The sequence below is a fragment of the Paramisgurnus dabryanus genome, chromosome 7, assembly GCF_030506205.2.
Source record: "Paramisgurnus dabryanus chromosome 7, PD_genome_1.1, whole genome shotgun sequence".
Classification (NCBI taxonomy): Eukaryota; Metazoa; Chordata; class Actinopteri; order Cypriniformes; family Cobitidae; genus Paramisgurnus; species Paramisgurnus dabryanus.
In genome coordinates, this window is record NC_133343.1 from 26,914,226 (window position 1) to 26,939,001 (window position 24,776).

Below are 24,776 nucleotides of genomic sequence, written 5' to 3' on the forward strand. Positions count from 1 at the left end.
GTGGTGTTAAACAGTAAATATTTTATGAGGTTGCTAATTTGTATTGCATTTTAGTACACACCAATGATGTTAGGTTTATAGTGTTAGTGGTGTAACTTCATTATAGGTTTTTTCGAAATAATTGTAAGTTTCTGTACAATTCATATCATACAAATACAAATCAAATTGTAAACTCATTACGTTCTTTCTCTTTTTCTCATCTCTCTAAAGGCTAAAGTATACAAGCTCAAAGTGTTCTGCGTGATGAGACTCTAGTAATGACACAATATTAAATACTTTTAAAATATATTTCCTCTTAAGGTTACATAATTGTTTTTAAAAGCTCCTGAGGGAAAATACCTTGTATAGTAGATCAAGCTATCGTCTATCACAACGCTCATTAAAAGTTTTGGCAATTACCTCCTGGCCCAATTCCATGGCACACAGTTTAGCAGACTGGTCCTTGGCGTCCACCATCACATTAAACATGGTGCATAAGGACAGTGGGATGCGGAAGTCTGTTGAACGGCTGCTTTTGGCCAGCTTAGATTCAAATGCTCCCCTGGTGCTGTTGACCACAGCGTGAAATAAATGAGTCATCTTGTTTATGAAATTTTTGCTGATATTTAAAGGTTTAGTATGAAGTTTCAAATAGTCTTATCAAGTTTATATTCTTCTGTTAAGAAGACGTATTTTTACCGTTTAACGCTGGTTTCAATCATGTCGCTCGACATGTTCTTCATGCGGTTGTCCAGGTGTTTGGCAAATTCTTCTTCTGGCCAGTGAAGGTCTCTGATGAAGGTCTGGAGGGCATCCAACTTCCAGAACAGATCTTCTGATGTTCCCGAGCCATTGCTGCCAGGCACAGTAAGACATCTGAGGTCAATGGTTTTGTCAACCTGTTGACAGCATCTCCGACTTTATTTATCTGGACTTATTCTGGATTGCTTTATTTTAACCATACACCAACCGATTTGATCTTTTAAGAAAGTGATGTATGGTAAAATAACAAGACAGGTTAGTTAAAAACATATGAATTATCTCACATGTTCGCGTGATTATGTAACCTACTGTATTCATGCATAGTCTGTCATTCATTTAAATAGGGATGGGGGGTCTATGAAGGTCATGGTGAGAGAAGGCTTGGAAGGACGGAGTTAACCAAACCCTGCCCACTTATCTGAAAAAAACAAGCTGAATAAAAAAAGGAAAAATTCACCCAAATAACTTCTGTCACCATTTACTCACCTTTGTGGTGTTCCAAACCCATATCCATTTGGTCCTAATAATCTGCTTTTGTGCTGCATGGAAGAACGTTTTATGGGTTTGGGACAACAAAAAAAGTTTTTGGGTAAACTTTTCCTTATGTTACACATTATGTGAGCATGCATTTAATGTTAAAGAGGTGCAATATAATTTAAGTTCAAGCTTTCTCTCACCACTGAGGCTATAGGCGCTCCCAATATTAAAATAAATCATGCAATTGACTCTGAGGATGCTGTCATCCTGCGTAGAAATATGTGGGATTGGAAGGGGTCATAAGGGCAAGGAAAGAGTTAAAACATCAGAGTCGTATGGAATTGTTCAGGTATACGAACAAGTATAGGAGATAGTCTTTAAAAATATGGCCAACTCTGATGTTTGAACTCTATGGGATCCACTTTCTACTGCCTTGGATGCCAGCTACACTGAAGTACCATCTACTTCAGAGCATCAGCTACCAGCGCAATGACAGAGCTACAACACGACCAGGCAGGAAGTTCTATCAACCCACACCCACTAGTACCTTTCACACCAAACTAACCCCAGCGATGTGACCGACCACCCACTCATTCTCTATCTAGTGTTTTCCTCATAAACATTCTTCCTACCACTGACATGACAGATTTATGTTGGTCTGATTTTTATATCAGTTCATGGAAAGACTCAACAAACCCTAATCTTCAGCATTCGTCATGCAGGCACTTTTAGAAAGTAGCAACACTGTAAAAAAGTTGGTTTAACCTAAAAAAAATACATACATGGTTGCCTTAACATTTTGAGTTAAGTCAATATAAAAAATATTAGTTGACATAACTATTTTATTTAAAGGAAAACACCACCATTTTACTATGCTCTTACCTCAACTTAGATTAATTAATACATACCTATCTTTTTTCAATGTGTGCACTTAATCTTTGTACAGCACATCGTGAATGTGTTAGCATTTAACCTAGCCCCATTCATTCCTTAGGATCCAAACAGGGATGAATTTAGAAGCCACCAAACACTTCCATGTTTTCCATATTTAAAGACTGTTACACGAGTAGATATGATGGCACAAAATAAAACGTGGCATTTTTTTAAGTGGATAAAAAATGAGAACTATATTGTGGGGTGGAAGAGCACTTAGTTTGCAGCACTTCGACCTCGGAGCGCAGTAACATCATCACTCCTGACTACTCCCCCCCTCTCTCAATCTTCCGTCAATATTACTGCGCCCGAGGTCGAAGTGCTGCAAACTAAGTGCTCTTCCGCCATACAATATAGTTCTCATTTTTTTCCACTTAAATTTTTTTTGTTTGCCCATACTTACTTGTGTAACTACTTATGTACAGTAACAGTCTTTAAAAAAGGAATACAAGTGTTTGATGGCTTCTAAATTCGACCCTGTTTGGATCCTAAGGAATGAATGGGGCTAAGCTAAATGCTAATACATTCAAGACGCGCTGTACAAAGATTAAGTGCACGCATTGAATAAAGATAGGTATGTATAGTAAAACATAGTAAAATATTTTCCTTTAAGTTAAAGGGATAGTTGACCCAAAAATGAAAATTCTGTCATCATTTTCTCATCCTGATGTTGTTCTTAACCTGTATGAGTTTCTTTTTTCGATGAACACAAAAGAAGATATTTTGATAAATGATGGTAAGCACACAGCTGATTGTAACCATTGACTTCCATAGTAGGAAAAACGAATACGATGGATTTCAATGGGTACCATCAACTGTGTGCTTACCATCATTTATCAAAATATCTTCTTCATCATTACACAATATTTCCAAAATATTTTTTCCTACTATATATGGAAGTCAACGGATACAATCAGCTGTGTACTTAAAATCATTTATCAAAATATCTCATTTTGTGTTCATCAGAAAAAATAATTTAAACAGGTTTAGAACAACATGAGGATGATTTTTTTTACAGAATTTACATTTTTGATTGAACTATACCTTTAACTAATATTTTTAAGTTGAATAAACTCAAAATTTTAAGGCAACCAGGTAACTTACTCTTTTAAAAGTTGAACCGACAAATCTTATTTTACAGTGTAAAGTTGAGAGATTTAACTGATTAAACTGCATTGGTTGCATCGTATTGGACTACACTGTAAAAAGTGAAAACTTAAAAAATGACTTCAATTGGTAACACCTAAAAAATTAAGTTGTTTCCATGTATATGTTTAAAGGGACACTTCACCCATTTGCATTAAGCTTTGTATAGTTAGAAACCCAGTCATGTTTTTGAATGGTCATGCATCATTCTCTCTGTTTCCCCTGAGACAGGAGAAATATGGATTTCAGTGTTGCACTTCCTTCTTTCAATGATGTAAAAATCATCATTTTGCATCATTGAAAGAAGGAAGTCCTATATCTTTGTAAAGAGGGGGGGGGGGCTGCAAACACCCCTTTTTCTCTGTCAAATAGGCACCAAATTCTAAATTTATGTTACATTTCGACTACAAATATGATCCACTCCACTTCCACTGAAGAACACTTTAAATGAAAAATAATAAATATTTTTATTTAAGGTGTTCTTCACTGAAACATATAAGTTGAAACAACTGAAGTAAATTTTTTAAGTTTTACTTTTTACAGTGTAATATGTGGGCCTGATTGTAGGATTTGGTTGCAATCCAGATCCAGATCTCGCCACCTAAATCCAACCTCAGTGGCATGCACGCTGAGGAAAATGAAGAGCTTTTCAGTTCTCATTTCAAATAACATCACATACTTTAAGTCTGTCTATACCCTTCACAGCCTACTTGACATGAGAATGATTTTAGAGGCAAATGTTCTTGGCCGGTTCTCAATCTACATCCATTGCTGATGCTCTTCTGATGTGTTTTATACAGTATGCTGTTCACTTTTGGCAAATGTCTAACTTAACCGCCAATACCAATTTACCTTGATCTCAAAACATTTTCATGCCAAGACGACTTTTATATGCATCAGATCTCAGGTAAATGCATTGAATACACACTCAGAGTCATAAATAGCAGCCATCCAGGACGGAGTGGAAAAGCTAGGCATTTGCGGAAGGTTAACAGATAGTCCTGCTACTGGCACGGGAAGATTTGGTACTTTGGGAATTTGGAGGTTCACATTTGGTAGATTCACATTGGGCAGATTACTTGTTAAACTCCTGCAGAAACAGACAAAAAAAAAGAAAAAAATCCATAACAGTGGCTGAGTGGAATGCCGCAAATAAGCAATGCAAGACATACGGTACGGTACGAAAAAGAGAGAAACTTGGAAATGGAAGAGATCATCTTTAGCAGACACAAACATCAAAAACTGGTCGTTAAATGTGTGGGAGGGAATCTGAGTAGAAAGAAACTTGTGTTCAATAATATTGACATCAGCACACACACATATATACAAAAACTTTTTGACAGCAAGAATACACAGCAGCTTTGAAGGTTTGGGGACACATACAAACAGACAAACAAACGAATGAGAAAAACCATGTTGGACATATTTCCCAAAGGGGCATCAGTTTAATGGACAGAAAAGAATTCGGTAAGCTTGGAAATTGGAACATTTGGACAGGCTATACCATCTCTTAAGATTAAACCTCATCCAAATAATGTCATCTTCACCGGGAACCGAAATGAAATCATTAAAATCAACATGCAAACTAAAATCAAGCATGACAGAACAATTGATTAGGACACAAAAAGCATTTCGTTTAAAGCGCACAATATGAGGGTTAGTTCACAAAAAAAAAGATGGAGACCTGCAAGATGACTTACAGTACATCTATCCTGATAGATTGTGCACCCTGTGAACTCTGATGTTTGGAATCATACATAATGGTTCCTAAAAGGCTTTGTGATGAGCTGTGGGTTCCATAAAGAACCTTTAACATCCAAAGAACCTTTTTGTAGCACAAAATGCTAGTTATTTTACATACGTAAAAAAGAAATGGTTTACTTATGAACCAACCTGATCTCACAAATTTCCGTGGTATAGTCATGGAATATTTTGCTAATTTTCCTTGGCATTGTCATGGATCTCTGAATTTTTCTGTGGCGGTACCACAGCGACAATGGTTTAAAATGTAGAAAATATAAAAAATAAATCTGAAAAAAAATTGTATAAACCAACACTTAAAGTAACGCAAACACCAAATCTAACCCTAAACCAAAGCGACAATGGTTTGAAAATAAGAAAAAGCAGTTTAGTAACCAATCCGTGACAATTACACGGAAAAGAAAGTCTGTGGTACGGCCACGGAAAAATTCTAAAATCCATGACAATGCCATGGAAAAATTAGCAAAATATTCTGTGACTAAACCACGGAACTTTGTGAGATCATATTGCATGAACCTTTGATTTAAAGGTTCTTTAAAGGGAAAGTGTACCCAAAAATCTAACTTTTGTCATCATTTACTCACCCCGGAGTTGTTCCAAACCTGTACTAATTTCTTTGTTTTGCTAAACAAAAGGGAAGGTATTTTTAAACAATGTTTGTAACTGAAACATTTTTGAGCACCATTGCCTAGTGTTTATTCCCTACTATTAAAGTCAAAGGTGTTTCGGTTTCCTGCTTCATTACAAATATCTTCCTTTATGTTCAGCACAACAAAGGAATTTATACAGGTTTGTAACAACATGAAGGTGAGTAATTGATGACAGAGTTTTCATTTTTGGGTGAACTATTCCTTTAAGGAACCAAAAATGGTTCTATGGCATCATTGTAAAAAACCCATTTCAGATCTTTAAGACTGCACATGAGAATGGTAATGATGTCATTCTATTTAATACTGTAAAAACTATTAGTTATAAATTATAAATGGGTTATTATGGTTCCGATGGTTTAAACAAACTGGTTTCCAACGCTACCTTCCAACTCCACCTAAGTGAAAGCAAAATAACCTTATTATGTTATTGCATAGATTTATATCATCTCTCTTATAATAAATACTTGGGGTATGGATGTGTCTCAAATATGGTTTCATTTGTTTGTTTTTTCTTGATGTTTTTTGCCGTCGCTCAGTCGCTGCCCAATTTTGTTGAGGAAGTGGTGTCTTACTTAACAGGCTCCCATGATTCTCGCTCGAAACCCCTGTGAATGGACTGAGCAATGGAGGACTCCATGAGATCCACATATCGGACCACAAGAGGGGCGTACAGGTCCTGCAGATGCTTGTGAAACTTTCCATTACACAGGTGATCTGAAAAAACAGAGGCAAAGTGAAAAAAAAAGTTTTAAAGACAATTTTAAAGAATGATGAACAAAAATATTTCAGTGGCACACAGAAAAGGTGTAGTAGTTATCTAAACTAAAAGATAAATGTTAACCTTTATACATCATTTGAATGCTGAATAAATACGCTTTTAATTGATGAATTTGATTTGTTAGCATAGGATAATATTTGGCCGGATACAACTATTTGAACAACTGGAATCAGAAAAATCCAAATATTGAGAAAATCACCATAAAAGTTCTTCAAATTAAGTCCTAAGCAACACATATTACTAATGATAAATACATTCTTGATATTTTTACAGTAGGAAATTGGCAAAATATCTTCAAAACACATAATCTTTATTTAATATCCTAAGTCAATGTACAATGTATTGTTGGCTATTGCTATCAATATCCCTTTGCAACGCATGACTGGTTTTGTGGTCCAGGGTCACAAATAGCCTAAAACAGGGTTCCCACACCTTAGTTAACTTCAAATTCAAGGACCTTTCAAGGACTTTCCAGGTCCATTACGCTCAAATTCAAGGACTAAATGTGGGGAGACATTTCAAGTGAGAGCAAGGTTACATCGTGTTACCTTTTAAGATACAATGTTACAGTTCCCTTTCAAGGCACTCTGGGGATGCCTCCAGGGGTAAGTGCGTCTGAATGTGTATATCGAATTCAACTAATGGTGAAGCTTAACGACAAAGACAGGGTGATGCGGGAGACAGGAAGAATGTCGCTATCTGAAATACAGCCAAAGACGTTACAGGGATGCAGGAAGTATGGCAAGGGAGACGCAGCGTCTCGTTCCCTTCTCAGGGAACAACAGTTACATACCTAACCCGAGATGTTTTCATGTGTCAAACACAACTATGCAAAAAAGCATTTTGGTATGAATCAACATTTGCAAACAGAAGATATAGGCATTTAAAGCGAACAGTTTAGCACGTGTGCTTAAAATGCTAGAAATTTGATGATATTATCCTACACTACACAGGGAATAATATGGATTTTTTTCCAGAAAACTTCTTGCATATAACAGATTCAAGCAATTTCAATGACCTGTATCTATGCATGTATATTTTCAAAAACCTCTCAGGGCCTTGAATTATTTCCCCCAGATTTACAAACTTTTAAGGATTTCAAGGACCTGTGGGAACCCTGGTAAAACCTCTGTCTCTGGTGCATGACTTTACTTCTTGTAAATGAAGTTTGCCATACAGTGGATTACAATCACATCTAAACTCTTAACCAGCTGTTGTTGGATGTACTTACAATCAGCACGGAGGAAATCATTTAGAAGCTGAAAGAGCGGAAAACTGTCCCAGCTTTCAGGAGACTGAATCTCAAGGGCAGCATCCATGTCAACACCATAGAGAGACAAGAAGTTCTCGGCATGTTCCACCATCAGGTCTGACCACCATGCAAAGGCCTTTTGTTCAGTACAGGAAGAAAAGGTAGAAAAAAATAAAAGTTAGAAATCAAGAGCATGAGGTAATCTCAGACCATTTAAAGATGGTAAACTGATTAAGTGTCAACCATTGTGAAACAAAGACTTCACTTAACGTTTCATGGTTCAGTATACTGTACAGCTACCATGTGTGTTTATTATTAAGTGTATAAGGCATTCAAGTAACCAGTTTACCAGGATAAAAATGACATGTTTTCAATCATGAACTTCAACTTTAACCTTCTTTAAAGCGTTTATGAATTTGCAACACAGAAAACTCTACATTTTATATTTCAAAACAGTCCACATATGGATCCTCTATATAATAGTACATATTTAACAATTCTGAGACCCTCTTAATCCCTTCTACAGTATGTGTAATAACGTGGATCTGTGATTTCATTTTAAAAAGCTAAAATCTTGTGTTGCAAATGTTTGTATCTATTTTTTTAAGAAACAATCCCTTATCAGATTAATCGCCAGTGGAGTCAAGATGCTAGAGGAGGTGCAGTTCTCATGCAAGTGGGGTAGAAATCCCTGCATGCGTTTGCCCTCCAAATGGAAGATGTGATTCAACTGTTCACATCACTGCATCCCTACCCTCGGGATGGGGATGTGTTTTGCGATCATGCAACATTGCAGTCCCCGATGCACCGAAGACTGCAAGCAAGCAGCTGGCGGCTTTATTTGTCAATGGGAACTTGATGCGTTCGGCACGACTAAATAATTCTCCAATGCTTGCTTTAATCTCTTTAAGTGATTATAAATTTTGCGTCGGTTGGAGGATATTGAGTAGGAGTTGCTTAGAGTAATCAGGCTTGCTTGCAGTCTTGGCATAAAACACTTTTCTTCTAATTAAAAAAGAAAAAAACTGACCAGTGATAAACCCGTTCAGGGAACTGATCAGCCTTTTCAAAGGCTTCATCATTACATCTGGCTGCATGCTATGTAGTTTTTACCTCGGTACTAAACACACAGCTTCAAAGACATTTCCCCAAATTCACAGTGTTAGAAAGAAATTACTCAAGGCTATTTTACTTACCTGCACTCAACAATTAAAACCTTAATATCAAAAGTGTCCAACAAAAAGCAGCAGGGCAGCTCATAAGGCTTATAAAGCGATACTCCAGCCAAATATCAAAATTACCCCATGATTTACTCTCCCCCAAGCAATCCGAGATACACATGTCCAAAATCTTTAAGGCGAGCACATTTGGAGTTATCCAGTAAATGTCGTTGCTCTTTCAAGCTTTATAGGCCCTGTCCCAAATGGCGCACTTCATGTGGACTTTCGGTCTCGTGGACTTAAATTGAGCGTGCTCGCTTAGTCTACGAGTCCGTAGGGTGTCCCATCTGTCATTTTTACGCTTCAAAGTGTGCTCATTAGCGCCCCCTTTACCACCTTGATGCGGTCTCCGGCGAAGCCCGCACTGCAGCAGGCTTCACGCACTTTACCAACCCAGAAGTCCTTGCGAAAGATCAATCAGACCAATCAGACGTCCTACTTCCTATTTCCGGCGTGATGCTCGAGTCTGTCCCAAAACACGACATCGGTGCACCCACGTGGACTTGCATCAAGGGTCCCTAAAGTCTGCGCTCTATGATGTCATCAAAGTGTGGACTCCGAGGAGGACCACAAGTCCGGAGTGTGCCATTTGGGACAGGGCCATCCATGGTACAAAACAGGGATCAGGGAAGTGGCTTTGAACTCCAAAAGAGTGCATTCATCCTTAACCTACCCGGCTTCAGGGGGTTAATAAAGGAGTAAATCATGAGGTCATTTTGATATTTGGCTGAAGTATCGCTTTTAAAAGAAGTCAAGTAGAGAGTAAAAGGGCCAAATCCAAGCAACCTGTGAATCCTTTCTCAGGACCAGCCTTGCACATCAGTTTGTATGCATTAGTAATACACGCTATGCCCTATTTGTCCGATTGAAATTTACTGTAAATACTGTAAAACGGCAAGATTGATCCTGGGAAGAGGGTTCTGTCATTTGGTCATTCAGATGGAAAAACATCTCCAATTTAAAAAGGTACAATATGCCAAAACAGCTGATAGGGAAGAGTTAGGGTGACACATAGCATGGCAAGGTGGGCAAATGTACAAGAAACATTCTTCTGAAAGCAAAGGAGTCATTGAGCAGGTCGAGCTTGCCAGTGGGTACGCAAGCCTTACAAAAACTTTAAAGGGGGAGTTGACAGGCACAATGCTAAGGAATTAAGGCAAACCCATGTTGGATGTGAGAATAATACTTCTCACTTATAGTAAGGAACAAGAAATTACAGTACAAGGTGGGGGAATCCTTCATAGCTCATGCACAAGCCGGTAAGGGGCTTTCTCATTGCATTCACTTTGAGCACATACCTCTTTTCCCTGTACAACCAAGGATCGAATGGTGAGAAAAACATGAAATGTAGAGTGATGTATGTGCAAAGTGTTTATATTGTTTAACAAATGTTTAAAGTTTTTGGATTACGAGAAATTCAACTTGCAAAAATCATTCCCTGCTAAAAAAAAAACAAGTAAATCCAAGTATTTTATGTCATCATCCATTCCTTAACCTGCTTCTTCCAACTGCCCCAACCACCCCGACATAACAGAAAAGCCCTTATCTGCGTGAATCGACATGCTTGAGGGAAAAGGTACACTATGTGATGACAACTTAAGAAAAAGAAACATGATACTGTACCGACTGGTCTCCTGAACTTGTGACCGCTGCCTGTTAAGCATATTCAGAAAGATACAATAAATCTATAAATCTCAGGAAGACCATGGATGAGCTAAAAATTTTAATTGCATGGAAGTAAAAATGCCAATTATGTACTGGTTCTAGTCAACTGCTGAAACATGCAAATTGACGTATTATTGCAAGACTAAAGACCCTATTTGTTCACTATTTATAATGCATTTTCATGTCCCTAATGCGACTTGATTAAAGTCCAGAATACAAAAAAATTGGTATTCTCAAAGTGCTTTCAAGTGTGCAGATCCAGTAAAAGTGGTTGAGAGTCTGGATCTTATGGATGAGTGAACTCTTGCTGTTTTACTACTTCAATTTATTAAAGCTTTGTTTATTAGAGAGTCCTTTAAAGGAACAGTTCACCTGAAAATTTAAATTCTGTTATTGTTTACTCACCCTCATGATTTTATTTTTTTTCATAAAAGACACAGAGTTTAGCAAAATGCCAATCCTTGTTCTTATACAATGAAAGTGAATCGTGACCAAAGTCCAGGGTTAACATAAAATGCTCCATAAAAGTAGGCCATATACCTGGTGCATACCTAATGTCTGAGTAAAGAACATTTTTAAAGAGAAACTATTGTCCGATTCACAATTTTACATTTCCTTTGGTGTGCAAGTGTGTATTAGTACATGTTAACGTTGTGCAAAAGGTACAAACCCCAAAGCCAACAATGATCCGAGTTATCGTTTCCAACGTAAATCTCTTTTCTTGGACTACAACAAACACACGGATTATAGGCAACAGTTTACTTTCTGGACTTATTGACGTGCATAAGACCGACATTATCATAATTCCTCTCGCTTGGACTCACAAATTAACTCCTGTCAGCATTGCATTGTGCGCAAATCTTTCAAACATGGTAATGAGCGTCACATTTTAGGCTGACATCATTCAGCCCAATCACAAAGTACAGATTAGCTGGCCAACCAGGGACACAGCGCTTTTCAGATTGATGAGTTTTGTACATAATCAATGTAAGGTATGTGAAAAAAAGTTTTTTTTAACCATAAACCACGCAAACACATTGTACCAAACACACAAAATAACGTTGTTTTTTAGCAATGAAATAGGTGCCCTTTAAACTCATTATAAATGTTTGAAATGTATTGCCGAAAGACTGTGAACTGTGTAGTGCTGAATTGTGAAGTTTAACAGTTAAATAGTTTTTCACAATTTTTGAGTTCAAGATTTTGTGGGCGGGCCTAAAGTCATGGCTTGATGACACACTGGAGCAACCGAGCATGGCCCCGCCCCAACAAAACAATATCTAGAATGGGTTAGCATCAGTGGTTCACCCGTTTAGTCAGGAGTTACTTTCATTATCGTTAGTTACTACGGCCTACACTGTAAAAAATTCCTTGTTGCACTTCAATTTTAAAGATTAATCAACTTGAATTTATAATTAATTTCAAAGTGAAGAGTTGGTATAAATTATGAAAAAGTTAATTAGCTTAAGTTTTTAGTTGTAATTTTAAATTGACTAAACTTAAAAATTTAAGTGCAACAAGGAAATTTTTACAGCGTACAGCTTGCCAGCTAGCTACTATACATTCCTCACATAAATGCATATTTACTGGTTGTGATAATTTACAAAACAACTTGGTCTCCTTATTTAAATTTCCTAAAAGTTATGATATAAAATAGAGGTGAATTAATTTTGCGAAAAGACGGCAGCTTTTTCATGAGTGGGCGTGGTTTCAGTGCAGACAGTGGACTCACCCCTGCGAATTTTTTTCAGGATTTCGATCACTTATTTTATTTACTTGGTGGTTTTATTTAACATTCAAATATGGCTGGGAGGTTAACTTTACACTTTATTTTGGTGTGACAAACTCAGAACACATATTTAATATTGCTTTACACAGACAAAGTATTCTTAGGCCATACATTTTTTTATAATTTTTGGCTTGACCACTTTGTTTACCGTTCACTTTCATTGAATGGAAAAGATCAATGTGACATCATATCCTGCCTACCATCCTTTTGTGCTTAATAGAAACAATACAGGTTTGAAGTAACATAAGGGTGAGTAAACAATGATAGATTGTTCTTTGTGAACTATCCCAACCGTACGTTCACGCCATAAACTCATTGACTAGACAAAGAAAGAAAAGAGGGAACGTGAGAGGAAGAGAGACATTAACGTGACTCACCTCGGCGTGATGATCCTGGTTCTGCTGTAGAACCTCAATGACTAACTCTGCCAGCCGGATGACATGCTCCAGTTTTTTGGCTGGTGTAGCTAGGTTTGCTACATTCTCTGGAGCATATAAGCGAAGAAGAGAAACAGTTAATATTAAAGTGGTTCATGTAATTCTTTCTTTAATGCAGTCTGAGGAAATCATACATAACTGAGCATGCAGGAATGACAATATTGTTGATGACACTCATAACACAAAGATGCCTAACTGATGTCGGATAGACTAGTGCTGTGGGGTAATTCAGCTCTTTGTGATCTAAGACATCCAGACATTTTGCACATGGTTAAATAAAGTGGACTGCCTTGAAGATAAACTTTTTGTTTAAATTAAAAGCTAATACGAGGTATAAACAAGGTACGGCATGGAAAAATGTATTACTGGCCAATGGGACTACACTGTAGGTCTAAACAGAGAAAACAATGCTTTGGTAAGCTTGTAAAAATATACAATGGGGTCCAAATGTTTGAATAAAATTAAAGAAAATAAAAAAATGGTCCCAATAGGATAGTACCATTTAAAAATGTCCTAATATGCATCATTTAGGTACAAATATTTATGCATTTGGTATCAATATGTACATGTGAGCTACTAATATATACACTTTGGTACCAATATGTACATCATGCGAAGGTGTACTTTTTAAAAGATACAGCCTCGTTGACCGCTATGGACCAATTCCAATTTTTGACGCCTGACTGTGTTTGTTGCATATTTCAGGGTTCCCACACCTTAGTTAACTTCAAATTCAAGGACCTTTCAAGGACTTTACAGGTCCAATACCCTTAAATTCAAGGACTAAATGTGGGGACACATTTCAAGTGAGAGCAAGGTTACATTGTGTTACCTTTTAAGATACATTGTTACAGGTCCCTTTAGAGGGAACTTGCGCTGCGTCACTGTGGTGACACTTTGGGGTAAGTGCGTCTGAATGTGTATATCAAATCCAACTAATGGTGAGGCTTAACGACAAAGACAGGGTGACGCAGGAGTCAGGAAGTATATCGCTATCTGAAATATTGCCAAAGATGAGGGTGCAGGAAGTATGGCAAGGGAGAAGCAGTGTCTCGTTCCCTTCTCAGGGAACAACAGTTACATACGTAACCTGAGACATTTTCATGTGTTAAAGGAACACACCCACATTTTGGGAATTAAGCTTATTTAACGTATCCCCCAGAGTTAGTTAAGTCCATACATACTTTTTTCATCTCCGTGCGTGCTGTAACTCTGTCTAATGCAGCCCCCACTAGCTTAGCTTAGCACAAAGACTGGAAGTGAATGGCTCCAGCTAGCAAACTGCTCCCAATAAGTGACAAAATAACGCAAATATTTTCCTATTTATATGTTGTGATTTGTATAGTCACACTGTGTACAAATAACAAGGTCATATGAGACACTGCCATCTTTTAAAAGTTTACATACTGGGAACTATATTCTCAGAAGACGAAGCACTGCTACTTGGGCGGAGTGATTTGCCCAACTCTGAGTGAACTCTCTGCTCCTCACCAGGGTGCTTCTCGGGTGATATAAGCAAATCACTCCGCCCAAGTAGCAGTGCTTCGCCTTCTGAATATACAAATCACAATATAAAAATAGGAAAATGTTCGCGTTATTTTGTCACTTATTGGGAGCGGTTTGCTAGCTGGAGCCATTCACTTCCAGTCTTTATGCTAAGCTAAGCTAGCAGTGGGTGCATCAAATAGGGTGACCATACGTGCCATTCTTCCCGGACGCATCACGTCCAGGATTTTGTGTTCGTGTCCCGGAAGTCGTATTTGTCGACCGCATACGTCATAGAGGATTATTATTATTATTACAGAAAAGCAACAGAAAAGTTACATTTTAAGGTAAGAATGAAACTACGATTGTATATCTTATGTTTTTAACTGAATGGCGTATGCGGTCAACAAATACGACTTCCGGAAGACGCACCGAAATCCTGGACGGGATGCGTCCGGGAATAATGGCACGTATGGTCACCCTACATCAAACAAAGTTACAGCATGCACAGAGATGAGAAAGGTATGTATGGACTTCTCTAACTCTGGGGGATACGTTGAATAAGCTAAATTCCCAAAATGTGGGCGTGTTCCTTTAAACACAACTATGCAAAAAAGTATTTTGGTATGACAGTTTAGCATGTGTGCTTAAAAAGTAAAGAATTATAAATAATTTTTATCCTACACTACATAAAACTTCTTGCACAAAATAGATTCAAGCACTTTCAATGACCTGTATCTATGTATGTTTTTTTTTTTTCAAAAACTTCCCAGGGCCTCAAATTTTTTTCCCAGATTCATAAACTTTCAAGGATTTCAAGGACCCGTGGGAACCCTGATATTTAGGGATTTAAAATATTTCCGAATCCAACGTCTTTCTGTTCATTTTTCAGGTTAAGTTTTCAATTTAAAACATTTGGACCCAACTGTATATACTTGTCACTGTATATAGGCCTACTAATAAATCTGTGTTTCTTTCTAATGTTCATACTGTTACTGGATAAGGTTCTCACTAATAAAGCCACTATCTAGTATTTAAGGCCAACATATGAGAGAAAGAGCAGACCAGACCGATGAAATGAAGACAGCAGGACACACAATAGTGCTTTAGATTTGAACATACAGTATACAGTATTACCAAGTTTCACCTAAACAACATGAAATGTATAAGACAGAAAAGCAAAAAAGCTAAACAAATACTGACCAGCTCAGCAATGCTGAGCTCTCCACTGAAGGAGAAAAGAAAATCTTTAATATTGACCGAAATACTACTTCAGTCATAAAGTAAATGACTTATTTATCACTCTGTCTGACTCTTCAATCTTGGTGTCTGGAGTGGGAAATGTTCACTTTTATGCCATTGGTTTATTGGTCTGTTGCATTCTTGGGTTATTACTGGGGAGAGGGGGGTGCGGCGAACAAGTATTTACTACTTAATGGTTTATTATTTCACAGAAACTAATACTGACGCTTACTGAAGCCATGATGTCATCAACATAACATATGATAAAGTAATGCCAATGGATGCGATGATAATCTATCATTATCATCATCCAAGTTTCATACTTTATCTATATTTTCGATGTGTCCAAAATGTTCTGGACATGTCAAAGCAAGGACTCGGAATGAAAGGAAACTTTTTGAAAGTAAATGGTGATTTAGAGATGTGATGATTTGTGTATTATTCAATGTCTTAGTGCTTAAGTGAGTTTGCGCCCTCCCTTTTGGACACATAGAAAAGAAACTGCCACTGAAATATTTGTAAAAGATAGTATTACTTCTTGCATGGCTGCATATGGTAAAGTTATTAAAACATTTATTGACTGTTAAAATGTTCAAAACTTGTACTAAAAACATACATATCGAAGAATACTATCTTCACAAAAAGACTGCACAAAAGAGGGCCATGGTGTGCACAGGAATTTTAGATGTTTTCAGAAGTTTATTGTGCCCAGTAAAGTGTGCATATGCCAGGATGTGTGGAAGAGGATAAGGGATGATGTCATAGCTTCACCTGGATCCTTTTGATCCTTTAGTGTTTTCTCAACTTGAGAAAGAGAAGGAGAGAAAGATAAAAAGAACGTCAGAGCAACATAAAGAATGGGGAAGAGAAAGAGAGAGAAATAAAGAGAGAAAGTGAGGAATTATTCCTCAAGCTGGCATGTTTTTGCATCCCTGGTTCATTTACTAGATATTTCTGATTGAGAACAAAAAGAAAAACAATGGCAAACAAATACACACACTTAGATATTTACCTGGAACAACACTGACATAAACATACAGTAATAGCAACAGAATGACATACTGAACAGAGACAATAGCCATTGTGCGTTCGCACGACAAATCGACAGCTGTAAAACGAGACAAACTTGTGATGTTGTAACACATAAGTCATAGCTCGTACACGTGTACTAACTCCTGCTCTCCGGGTAGCTCTGTCACCTGTTGATGTGTTCAGGAACCCCACAGTGAAACCACCTACCACACCACAGTAAGGACATACACTCAGACAAAGTCAAACAGCGAGCAAAGTAAAAATGCATTCAGGTCACAACCAAAAGCGAACAAGAGGAAGCTGAACGGATGCATTAGTCACGCCGTATTACAAACAGATGGAACATCTCTGCTAAAGAAATCCTAGTAGGAATGTAACGTAATCATTCTCTGCTCAATGTCGACCGTCTGTATGGAGATGGCAATTGACAGTTTTGGGAACGACGTGACGTGGGAGGTTGATTTGATGGAAAAGGGGTAAAGAATGATGGGGTGATGGGTTGTTACTCACGGATGGTTAAATCCATCACTTGTGTAGCCAAGGAGTAGACAGGGTGATCATACATTTCCCTCTTTTTTCCTACAGAAAAAGAGGATTCGGGCATGCAAGAGTTTGGGGTCAGAGGAAAGGGGGTTCACAATCAAATATGATGAAGGGATGTTTGTCTTAAGGGAAGTTTTCAACAAGAACAATAAAGAAGCAGGTTTTTGGAAAAGGTTGAATAATGCAATATGATTGGATGGCTTATCTCTTGAATCACAACCATCCTTACATCTAAACTTAGGATGAGAAATAAAATAAATATATACAGTGAAAAAAAATAAGTATTTGAACACCCTGCTATTTTGCAAATTCTCCCAATTGGAAATCATGGAGGGGTCTGAAATTGTCATCGTAGGTGAATAATAAAAAAAAAACTGAAATCAGAATATATGACTTTTTTGAACTATTTATTTGTATGATACAGCTGCAAATAAGTATTTGAACACCTGTCTATCAGCTAGAATTCTGGCCCTCAAAGACCTGTTAGGGGTTAATCACACCAAAAGCGCTTTAAACGCTTGGAAACACAAGGCGCGACGCAATGCCTTTTTTTAAAAAAAGAGCAGTGCGACGCAGCTTTATATATATTGCTAGGCAACCACCGAGTCAGCTGTCTTGTCAATCAAATATTGAAGCGTGAGTGCTCTTTTGCTGTTAACTGTCATATTGGCAGAAACTTTAAAAAGAGGGCGCTTGCTCTGACCTTGTTTGAGGATGAGTGGTGCACAAACACGCAGGAGAGAGTGAGCGAGTGTAGTCCGGTTCTCCAAAGCAACTGTAAACTTCCCTCACCACAACGTAAGGCCCGCCTCTCCCCTCATTCGATTGGACAATGGAAAGACGCGAATGACGTCGGGCGCTCTCAGCGTTCCTTCAAAGGCGTGTGCTGCGGCCGGTGGCAAAAACCGCAAGGCGCTCAGGGTGCATAAACAGAGCGCAAACGCTCCCTGCCCATAGAATATCATTCAAAAAAGGCGCCTGCAACTGCCATAAACGCTTTTGGTGTGATTGGCCCCTTAATCTGCCTTTAAAATGTCCACCTCCACTCCATTAATTATCCTAAATTAAATGCACCTGTTTGAGGTCATTAGCTGCATAAAGACACCTGTCCACCCCATACAATCAGTAAGAATCCAACTACTAACATGGCCAACACCAAAGAGCTGTCCAAAGACACTAGAGACAAAATTGTACACCTCCACAAGGCTGGAAAGGGCTACGGGGAAATTGCCAAGCAGCTTGGTGAAAAAAAGGTCCACTGTTGGAGCAATCATTAGAAAATGGAAGAGCTAAACATGACTGTCAATCTCATTGGACTGGGGCTCCATGCAAGATCTCACCTTGTGGGGTCTCAATGATCCTAAGAAAGGTGAGAAATCAGCCCAGAACTACACGGGAGGAGCTGGTCAATTACTTGAAAAGAGCTGGGACCACCGTTTCCAAGGTTACTGTTGGTAATACACTAAGACATTATGGTTTGAAATCATGCATGGCACGGAAGGTTCCCCTGCTTAAACCAGCACATGTCCAGGCCCGTCTTAAGTTTGCCAATGACCATTTGGATAATCCAGAGGTGTCATGGAAGAAAGTCATGTGGTCAGATGAGACCAAAATAGAGGATGACCAGGTCCATGTATTGCGAGATTTTCGGGAACAACCTCCTTTCCTCAGTTAGAGCATTGAAGATGGGTCGAGACTGGGTCTTCCAACATGACAATGACCCGAAGCACACAGCCAGGATAACCAAGGAGTGGCTCTGTATGAAGCATATCAAAGTTCTGGCGTGGCCTAGCAAGTCTCCAGACCTAAACCCAATAGAGAATCTTTGGAGGGAGCTCAAACTCAGTGTTTCTCAGCGACAGGCCAGAAACCTGACTGACCTAGAGAAGATCTGTGTGGAGGAGTGTGGGTGCAAACCTGGTGAAAAACTACAGGAAACGTTTAACCTCTGTAATTGCAAACAAAGGCTACTGTACCAAATATTAACATTGACTTTCTCAGGTGTTCAATATATGCAGCTGTGTCATACAAATAAATAGTTTAAAAAATCATACATTATGATTTCTGGGGGTATTTTTAGATTATGTCTCTCACAGTGGACATGCACCTACGATGACAATTTCAGACCCCTTACATGATTTCAAAGTGGGAGGATTTGCAAAACAGCAGGGTGTTCAAATACTTATTTTCCTCACTGTATATATGTAACACTTTATATTAAGGTTTTATACGCTAGCTTAACATTAGTTGTCACAGTATGAAATTTTAACAAATGTGTCCCTGTCTGTGAAATCCAGTCTAAAGTCTCATTATCTAATTCTGGGATTAGGAGCAGCAAATTTTGATTTCACACATTGGTTTCACTTTATTTTCAATCTTTGACATGACCTTATTAAATTTTAGAGATGTCAAAGAGTTTTTCACAGGATGTTCTCTACACTATAATTTTATGTGAAAAACAGTTAATCACAAAAAATGTGTCTTGTAATGCTAAAATGCATGTGCAGAAATTAACCAGAATCAATTCATTCATTTTCAAAATATTGCTCTTCACTTTAATTGTTGTGTTGTTGATGTATACAACCCTAATATAAAGTGTTACCTAACAATTAAAAGTGGAAAAAGTTGCTTTTAAGGGAACAATTCACCCCAAAAATTCAAATTCTGTCACAATTTACCCAAAAGTCTTTTCAGATAGATAGATAGATAGTTAGATCTTTACTTTAGACAGATAGATACTTTATTGATCCCCACACTAACAAATGCTGGGCTGCTTGGTTGTTTTTAACCCATGTTGGATAAATATTGGGTTGGGGTAAATGTTCCTTTAAGAAAATGGTGTAAATTATTGTCATCAGAGAAAAAGCAGTCAAAGCCTCTCAGAGACAGACTCGTAAACATATGCTGAGTTCGTAAAAAACATATTAGACATTTGTTGCATAGTATCATTGGTTTGTCATCCTGTTTCTGAAGAATTAGTGGCAGAGCTAATGATTTGTGACGCGTGCTGTCTACAGTAAATTAGTTAGAATGTGCACTGTCTAATTTTGAGCTACCAGCAAAAGACGTGATAAATGTCAATTTTGGTTGAATTTAATATATATATTTTTTTTAAATAAGCCTCTTTCATAAAACAGCAAGCCCTCATCTAGCAATTCCAAAGCTCCAAGTAGTAATTAAACTTTTTCTGAGAGGCGTACCTTCGTAAATATTTCCTAATAAAAGCATCGGAAGCAAAGCACTTGTGCGCCTTCGGATGTTTTGGTTTTAGTTTTACAACATGCAGAATTAGAAAATAAAGTGTGGGACTTGTTTCATGTTAAAGGTCATGTTCTTTCTGTGTTTTTTGAAGCTTTGATTGTGTTTAAAGTGCGCATATAACGTGTTCATGTTTCACCTGTAAAAAAAATCAGTATTTTTCACACAATTTACTTATCTGTATAGCGCTGTTTTCACTGTCCAAAAAACGGGCTGATGTCTTCCTTGTTCTATGAAGTCCCTCATTCAGAAATATGTACAGAGTTCTGATTGTGTAGTTTGTTTAGTGTGTTGTGATTTGATAGCGGCTTAGCTAGCCATTAGCTAACCCCTCGTTCAGACAGCCAGCGACGTTATCGCTGTGTGTCGCCCGTCTCTTTCAATGAGGCGTTTCTAAATCTGCTTGTCATAAACAAATGAGTACCATCCACCCCAGTAACTGACGAGAGAAGGATGACGTGAACTCCATTGCTTTGTTCTCATTGGTAGTCGCTCCCGAAAGTCGCTCGACATTTGCATAAAGTTAAACTTTTCTAAACTTTCTCGCGTCGCTGGACACGCCCATAAGGTCGCCAACGGTCACTTTCGCTCGTGTCGCCGGAAGTCGCCAGGTTTCCATTGAAATGAATGAGATCGCGTCGCTCTGCTACTGATTGTCGTTGGCTGTCTGAATGGGGCGTTAGCTGGAGACTGAGGTATTCCTGTGGGCGGAGTTTAGTCAAAAAACTGTTCTAGTGACGTCATTAGGAAGCAGGAAGTAGAAGGCTGTAGTTCAAACCGGCCGTTCACTGTAGGCTTTAAAAGGCGAATTCTGTTAAAGAAAATATATCGCCTGGCAGTGAACTTTGAGCTTTACCATTTTACAGGTATTATTTATGCTATTATAGCAACATTACACACTAACTAGGGTTTAAAAAATGGGATCAGAAAGAACGTGACCTTTAAAAGAGTTATTAAGAGCGAAAAGACACAAAAATGATCTTACTCGCACTAACTTTAACTTGATTTTTCTCAAAATTCACTTTACTGCTGATTCCGTCGACTTCAAACAGGTGTGTAGCTCTGTCATTTTTTGTCAGAATCCAACAAATCATTTTGAAGGGGTTTTAATAGTGAATGTGAAAATAACAATAACTCAATGTGCTCATTGCAACTCAATTTGCTAGGATGAGTCACATTTGATAAAGTAAAAGAGAGCGAGAGAGAAAAAGAGTGAACAGGATCATCTGTCATTTTTCATAATCATAATTTAACAGCACAAACATCTTCCTCAAACACACCTTTTCAAATACAGACACCTCTCCAAATGAAACCTCTCCTTTTGGCCAATCTTTAGGTTTTTTGTAATCCTCTTTTACGCTTGTTGCCCAACACGGCTTTTGTCGAGGTGGTTCTGCTTCCCTCTACATTCAATGCCTCTACCATAAACCGCTTTGCTCTTTTGGGTCTCTTAACCCTTCAACACCGCTCATTTATTTTACCCTAAATTCCTACCTCATAGTTTGTCCTCATTTCTACCTCTCTTCCTATTAACTGACTTATTTTTCTAGTCTCCTTTTCATCTTCTGAAAGTCTTCGTAGCCTGATGTCTTTTCTCATCCTGAGCCATAAAAATAATAGAAAAGAGAACGTGTGAAGAACATGCCAACTAAAGTGCCTCACATCACTTTTTTCGGTGTTATCTTCCACAACAGATAGAAAACAGTCGGAGGCATGTCTTTGTGTGGATATGAATGCATTTTTACACTAACAAAGTCCACAAAAGGAGAACGGACGAAAGGACATTTACATTTTTCAGAAAACCAAAGCAGAAGGTGGTTGCACCGCCGTGACATTAGATTAGACAAGCAAATTCATTTGAAAAAGAAAGATGTACTTCTACAAAAATAAATGAATAAATAAACAGGCAAACAAATCCCATGTATATACTTAACTGCAATGTATCAAACTACATTAATCTTTGAAGCAAATGCATATTTACTAGAAGTGGGGAAAGAATCAATGCTTATAAAGTATTATGATAATATTCCTCATACTGATATATTTTCATGCAAGAATCAATACTATTTTTCATATGTTGAGGCATAAAGTTTGAGAAAGACCTCAAATTATTTCCATTCCATACCCATTACTTACCTAAACCAAAAAGCTTTGTATCCTAAAAAAACTAAATGTAATACGGACCACAGTTTAGGCCTTTAATCGATTTTATCACGTAAAAGAAATAACAACCAGTATAAAGATTTTCATCTGCTTAAAAAAAAAACAATGTGTTAAAGTGTTGTAAACGCATTATGAATGAATGAAGAGAAAGGGCAAAGGTCATTACCTTCCACTCTGGCATACTCAGTGATGCGCGTATAGTTGATCTGAGCTGCCTGCTCCAAGCATTTACGAATGACACCTTTAACTTCCTCCTGCGGCACCGGGGTCACAATGTCCTTCATGAGCACCTGTGAAAAAACATAGCCGTATACAAATCTACATTATCTCATATGTTTTTTTGTCTGTAATGAGTGTGAGTCTTATGAATTAAACATTTTGGATTGAAATAATGATGCATGGAGGAGAACGGAGACGTAAACAAGAAGTACTGAGCAAAAGGCCATCAATTGCTTTTCTTTTGCCTTCTGTCCCTGTTACGCCTTTTGACTATGAATCAATGTAAGCAATATTGTCATTACCCTCTCCAGCAAAGACAGAGTGGCTTTCAAAGCTCCCTCAGGGCGACCGAACGGAAAGCAATACCTACGAAAAAACAGTGTTGAGGTTGTAGAAAATTCTATACAATTCTATAGAACTGTTTACAAGGTTACAGAAAAGGTAAAACCAGCGGGCTGTTTCCTGGACAGGGTTTGGATCAGGGGTCTCCAACCTTTTTGTGAGCAAGGGCGACCATAATGGATAAAACAATCTGAAGGGCTACTTTTTTGATTTAGTCTACTTAAAACTTTTTTTGTGTTGATTTTATTTTACTTGTTTATATGTTTTATAATTGTTTAAAATGTTAACAACTATAAAGAAGCCAAACTGATATAAAATTATGTAATTAATAAATATTAAAATTAAGGCTATTAATAAGAATGTGCTGTCGCACCATGTTGGACACCACTAGTTTAGATTAATTCAGGACAAGGTTATATTAGGATATTTAAGTAATTTTTTACAAACAAACCTTACAAAAAATAACAATACTGGTGTGCATCTTAAGACAAAACAATGGCACTGATACACTGCAAAAAAAATGATTTTCAAGAAAAAAAATTCTTTGTATTTTTGTCTTGTTTTCAGTAAAAATATCAAAAAATTCTTAAATTAAGATGTTTTTTCTTTATGAGCAAAATGACCCAAGAAAATAAGTCTAGGTTTTAGACGAAAAATATAAAATGTAAGTTATTTTCTGCATAAAACAAGGAAACAAATCTGCCAATGGGGTAAGCAAAAAATCATGAAAATTTTTCTTAAAAACTAAATTCAAGAAATTCAAAAAAATTGCTTACCCCATTGGCAAATTTTTTTGCTTGTTTTATGCACAAAATCACTTCAATTTGATATTTTTGGTCTAAAAACTAAACTTTTTTCTTGGGTCTTTTGCTCATCAAGAAAAAGCATCTTAATTTAAGAATTTTTTGATATTTTTCCTAAAAACAAGACAAAAATACTACTAAAATTTTTTTCTTGAAAATTACTTTTTGCAGTGTATTCAGTTATGTTTGTACAAGGTGTTCTTAAATTAAAACTGCTCAAACATCCATTTTAGTCTGGGACTAGGATAAGCCCTGTCCAGGAAACCGCGCCAAAATGTAAAAATAGGTCACGTGTCACACGTGTGTCCCATTATAATCATGGATATTTAGGATAGAAAATCAAACAGACTTAAATACATCACTATCAACACATTTTAATGTTGCCCTGTAAAAAAGAAAAATGTAGCATAAAGATAAAAAACAACTTGGTTTTTCAAGTCAATTTAACCTACTATTTTAAGTTTTGACTTGTAATAAAGTGAACTTGTTTAACTTAATGGGTAAAGTTACATAAAATACATGTTGATTTAACATAATTTTTTACAGTGTGGTTTTAGAGACATTTTGTGAGATAAAACCTGGAGAGATAAAGCAAAACCTGCTAAAAAATACTGGTGCATAATTGATATGTTAAAATTTGTGACATTTTTAAATAAAAGCCCTTAAACTTACCTAAAGTTTGTGATCTGATTTTCCAGAAGAACACGTAATCGCTCTTTGATTTCCTCGAACCGTTCCTTTTCTTCCACTGTTACGGTTCCGAGACCATCAGGCCTGTTTTACAAGCACAACGTGACATTATCTGCACATTGGTTATGATTCACTTGAATAAAGAAAGAA

The 24,776-nt window shown here is 37.4% G+C and overlaps 1 protein-coding gene across 14 annotated transcripts in view; it reads right to left on the minus strand.

Annotated features, from left to right (window-relative positions):
- The window catches only part of cadpsb (Ca2+-dependent activator protein for secretion b), a 128,226-nt gene that overhangs the window by 12,954 nt on the left and 90,496 nt on the right, over positions 1 to 24,776 (minus strand). For 2 of the 14 annotated variants that reach the window (XM_065279866.2, XM_065279867.2), the window contains 11 exons: positions 24,609 to 24,710; positions 23,094 to 23,157; positions 22,739 to 22,862; positions 17,119 to 17,187; positions 12,790 to 12,896; positions 10,582 to 10,611; positions 7,718 to 7,874; positions 6,281 to 6,422; positions 4,226 to 4,387; positions 679 to 834; positions 400 to 547 (listed from right to left, as the gene is read on the minus strand). In XM_065279866.2, coding sequence (XP_065135938.1) covers positions 400 to 547; positions 679 to 834; positions 4,226 to 4,387; positions 6,281 to 6,422; positions 7,718 to 7,874; positions 10,582 to 10,611; positions 12,790 to 12,896; positions 17,119 to 17,187; positions 22,739 to 22,862; positions 23,094 to 23,157; positions 24,609 to 24,710 — 1,261 coding nt within the window. Of the gene's footprint in view, positions 1 to 399; positions 548 to 678; positions 835 to 4,225; positions 4,388 to 6,280; positions 6,423 to 7,717; positions 7,875 to 10,581; positions 10,612 to 12,789; positions 12,897 to 16,347; positions 16,381 to 17,118; positions 17,188 to 22,738; positions 22,863 to 23,093; positions 23,158 to 24,608; positions 24,711 to 24,776 lie in introns of all 14 variants that reach the window. The other 12 variants (XM_065279868.2, XM_065279871.2, XM_065279876.2 and 9 more) reach the window with 9 other exon arrangements.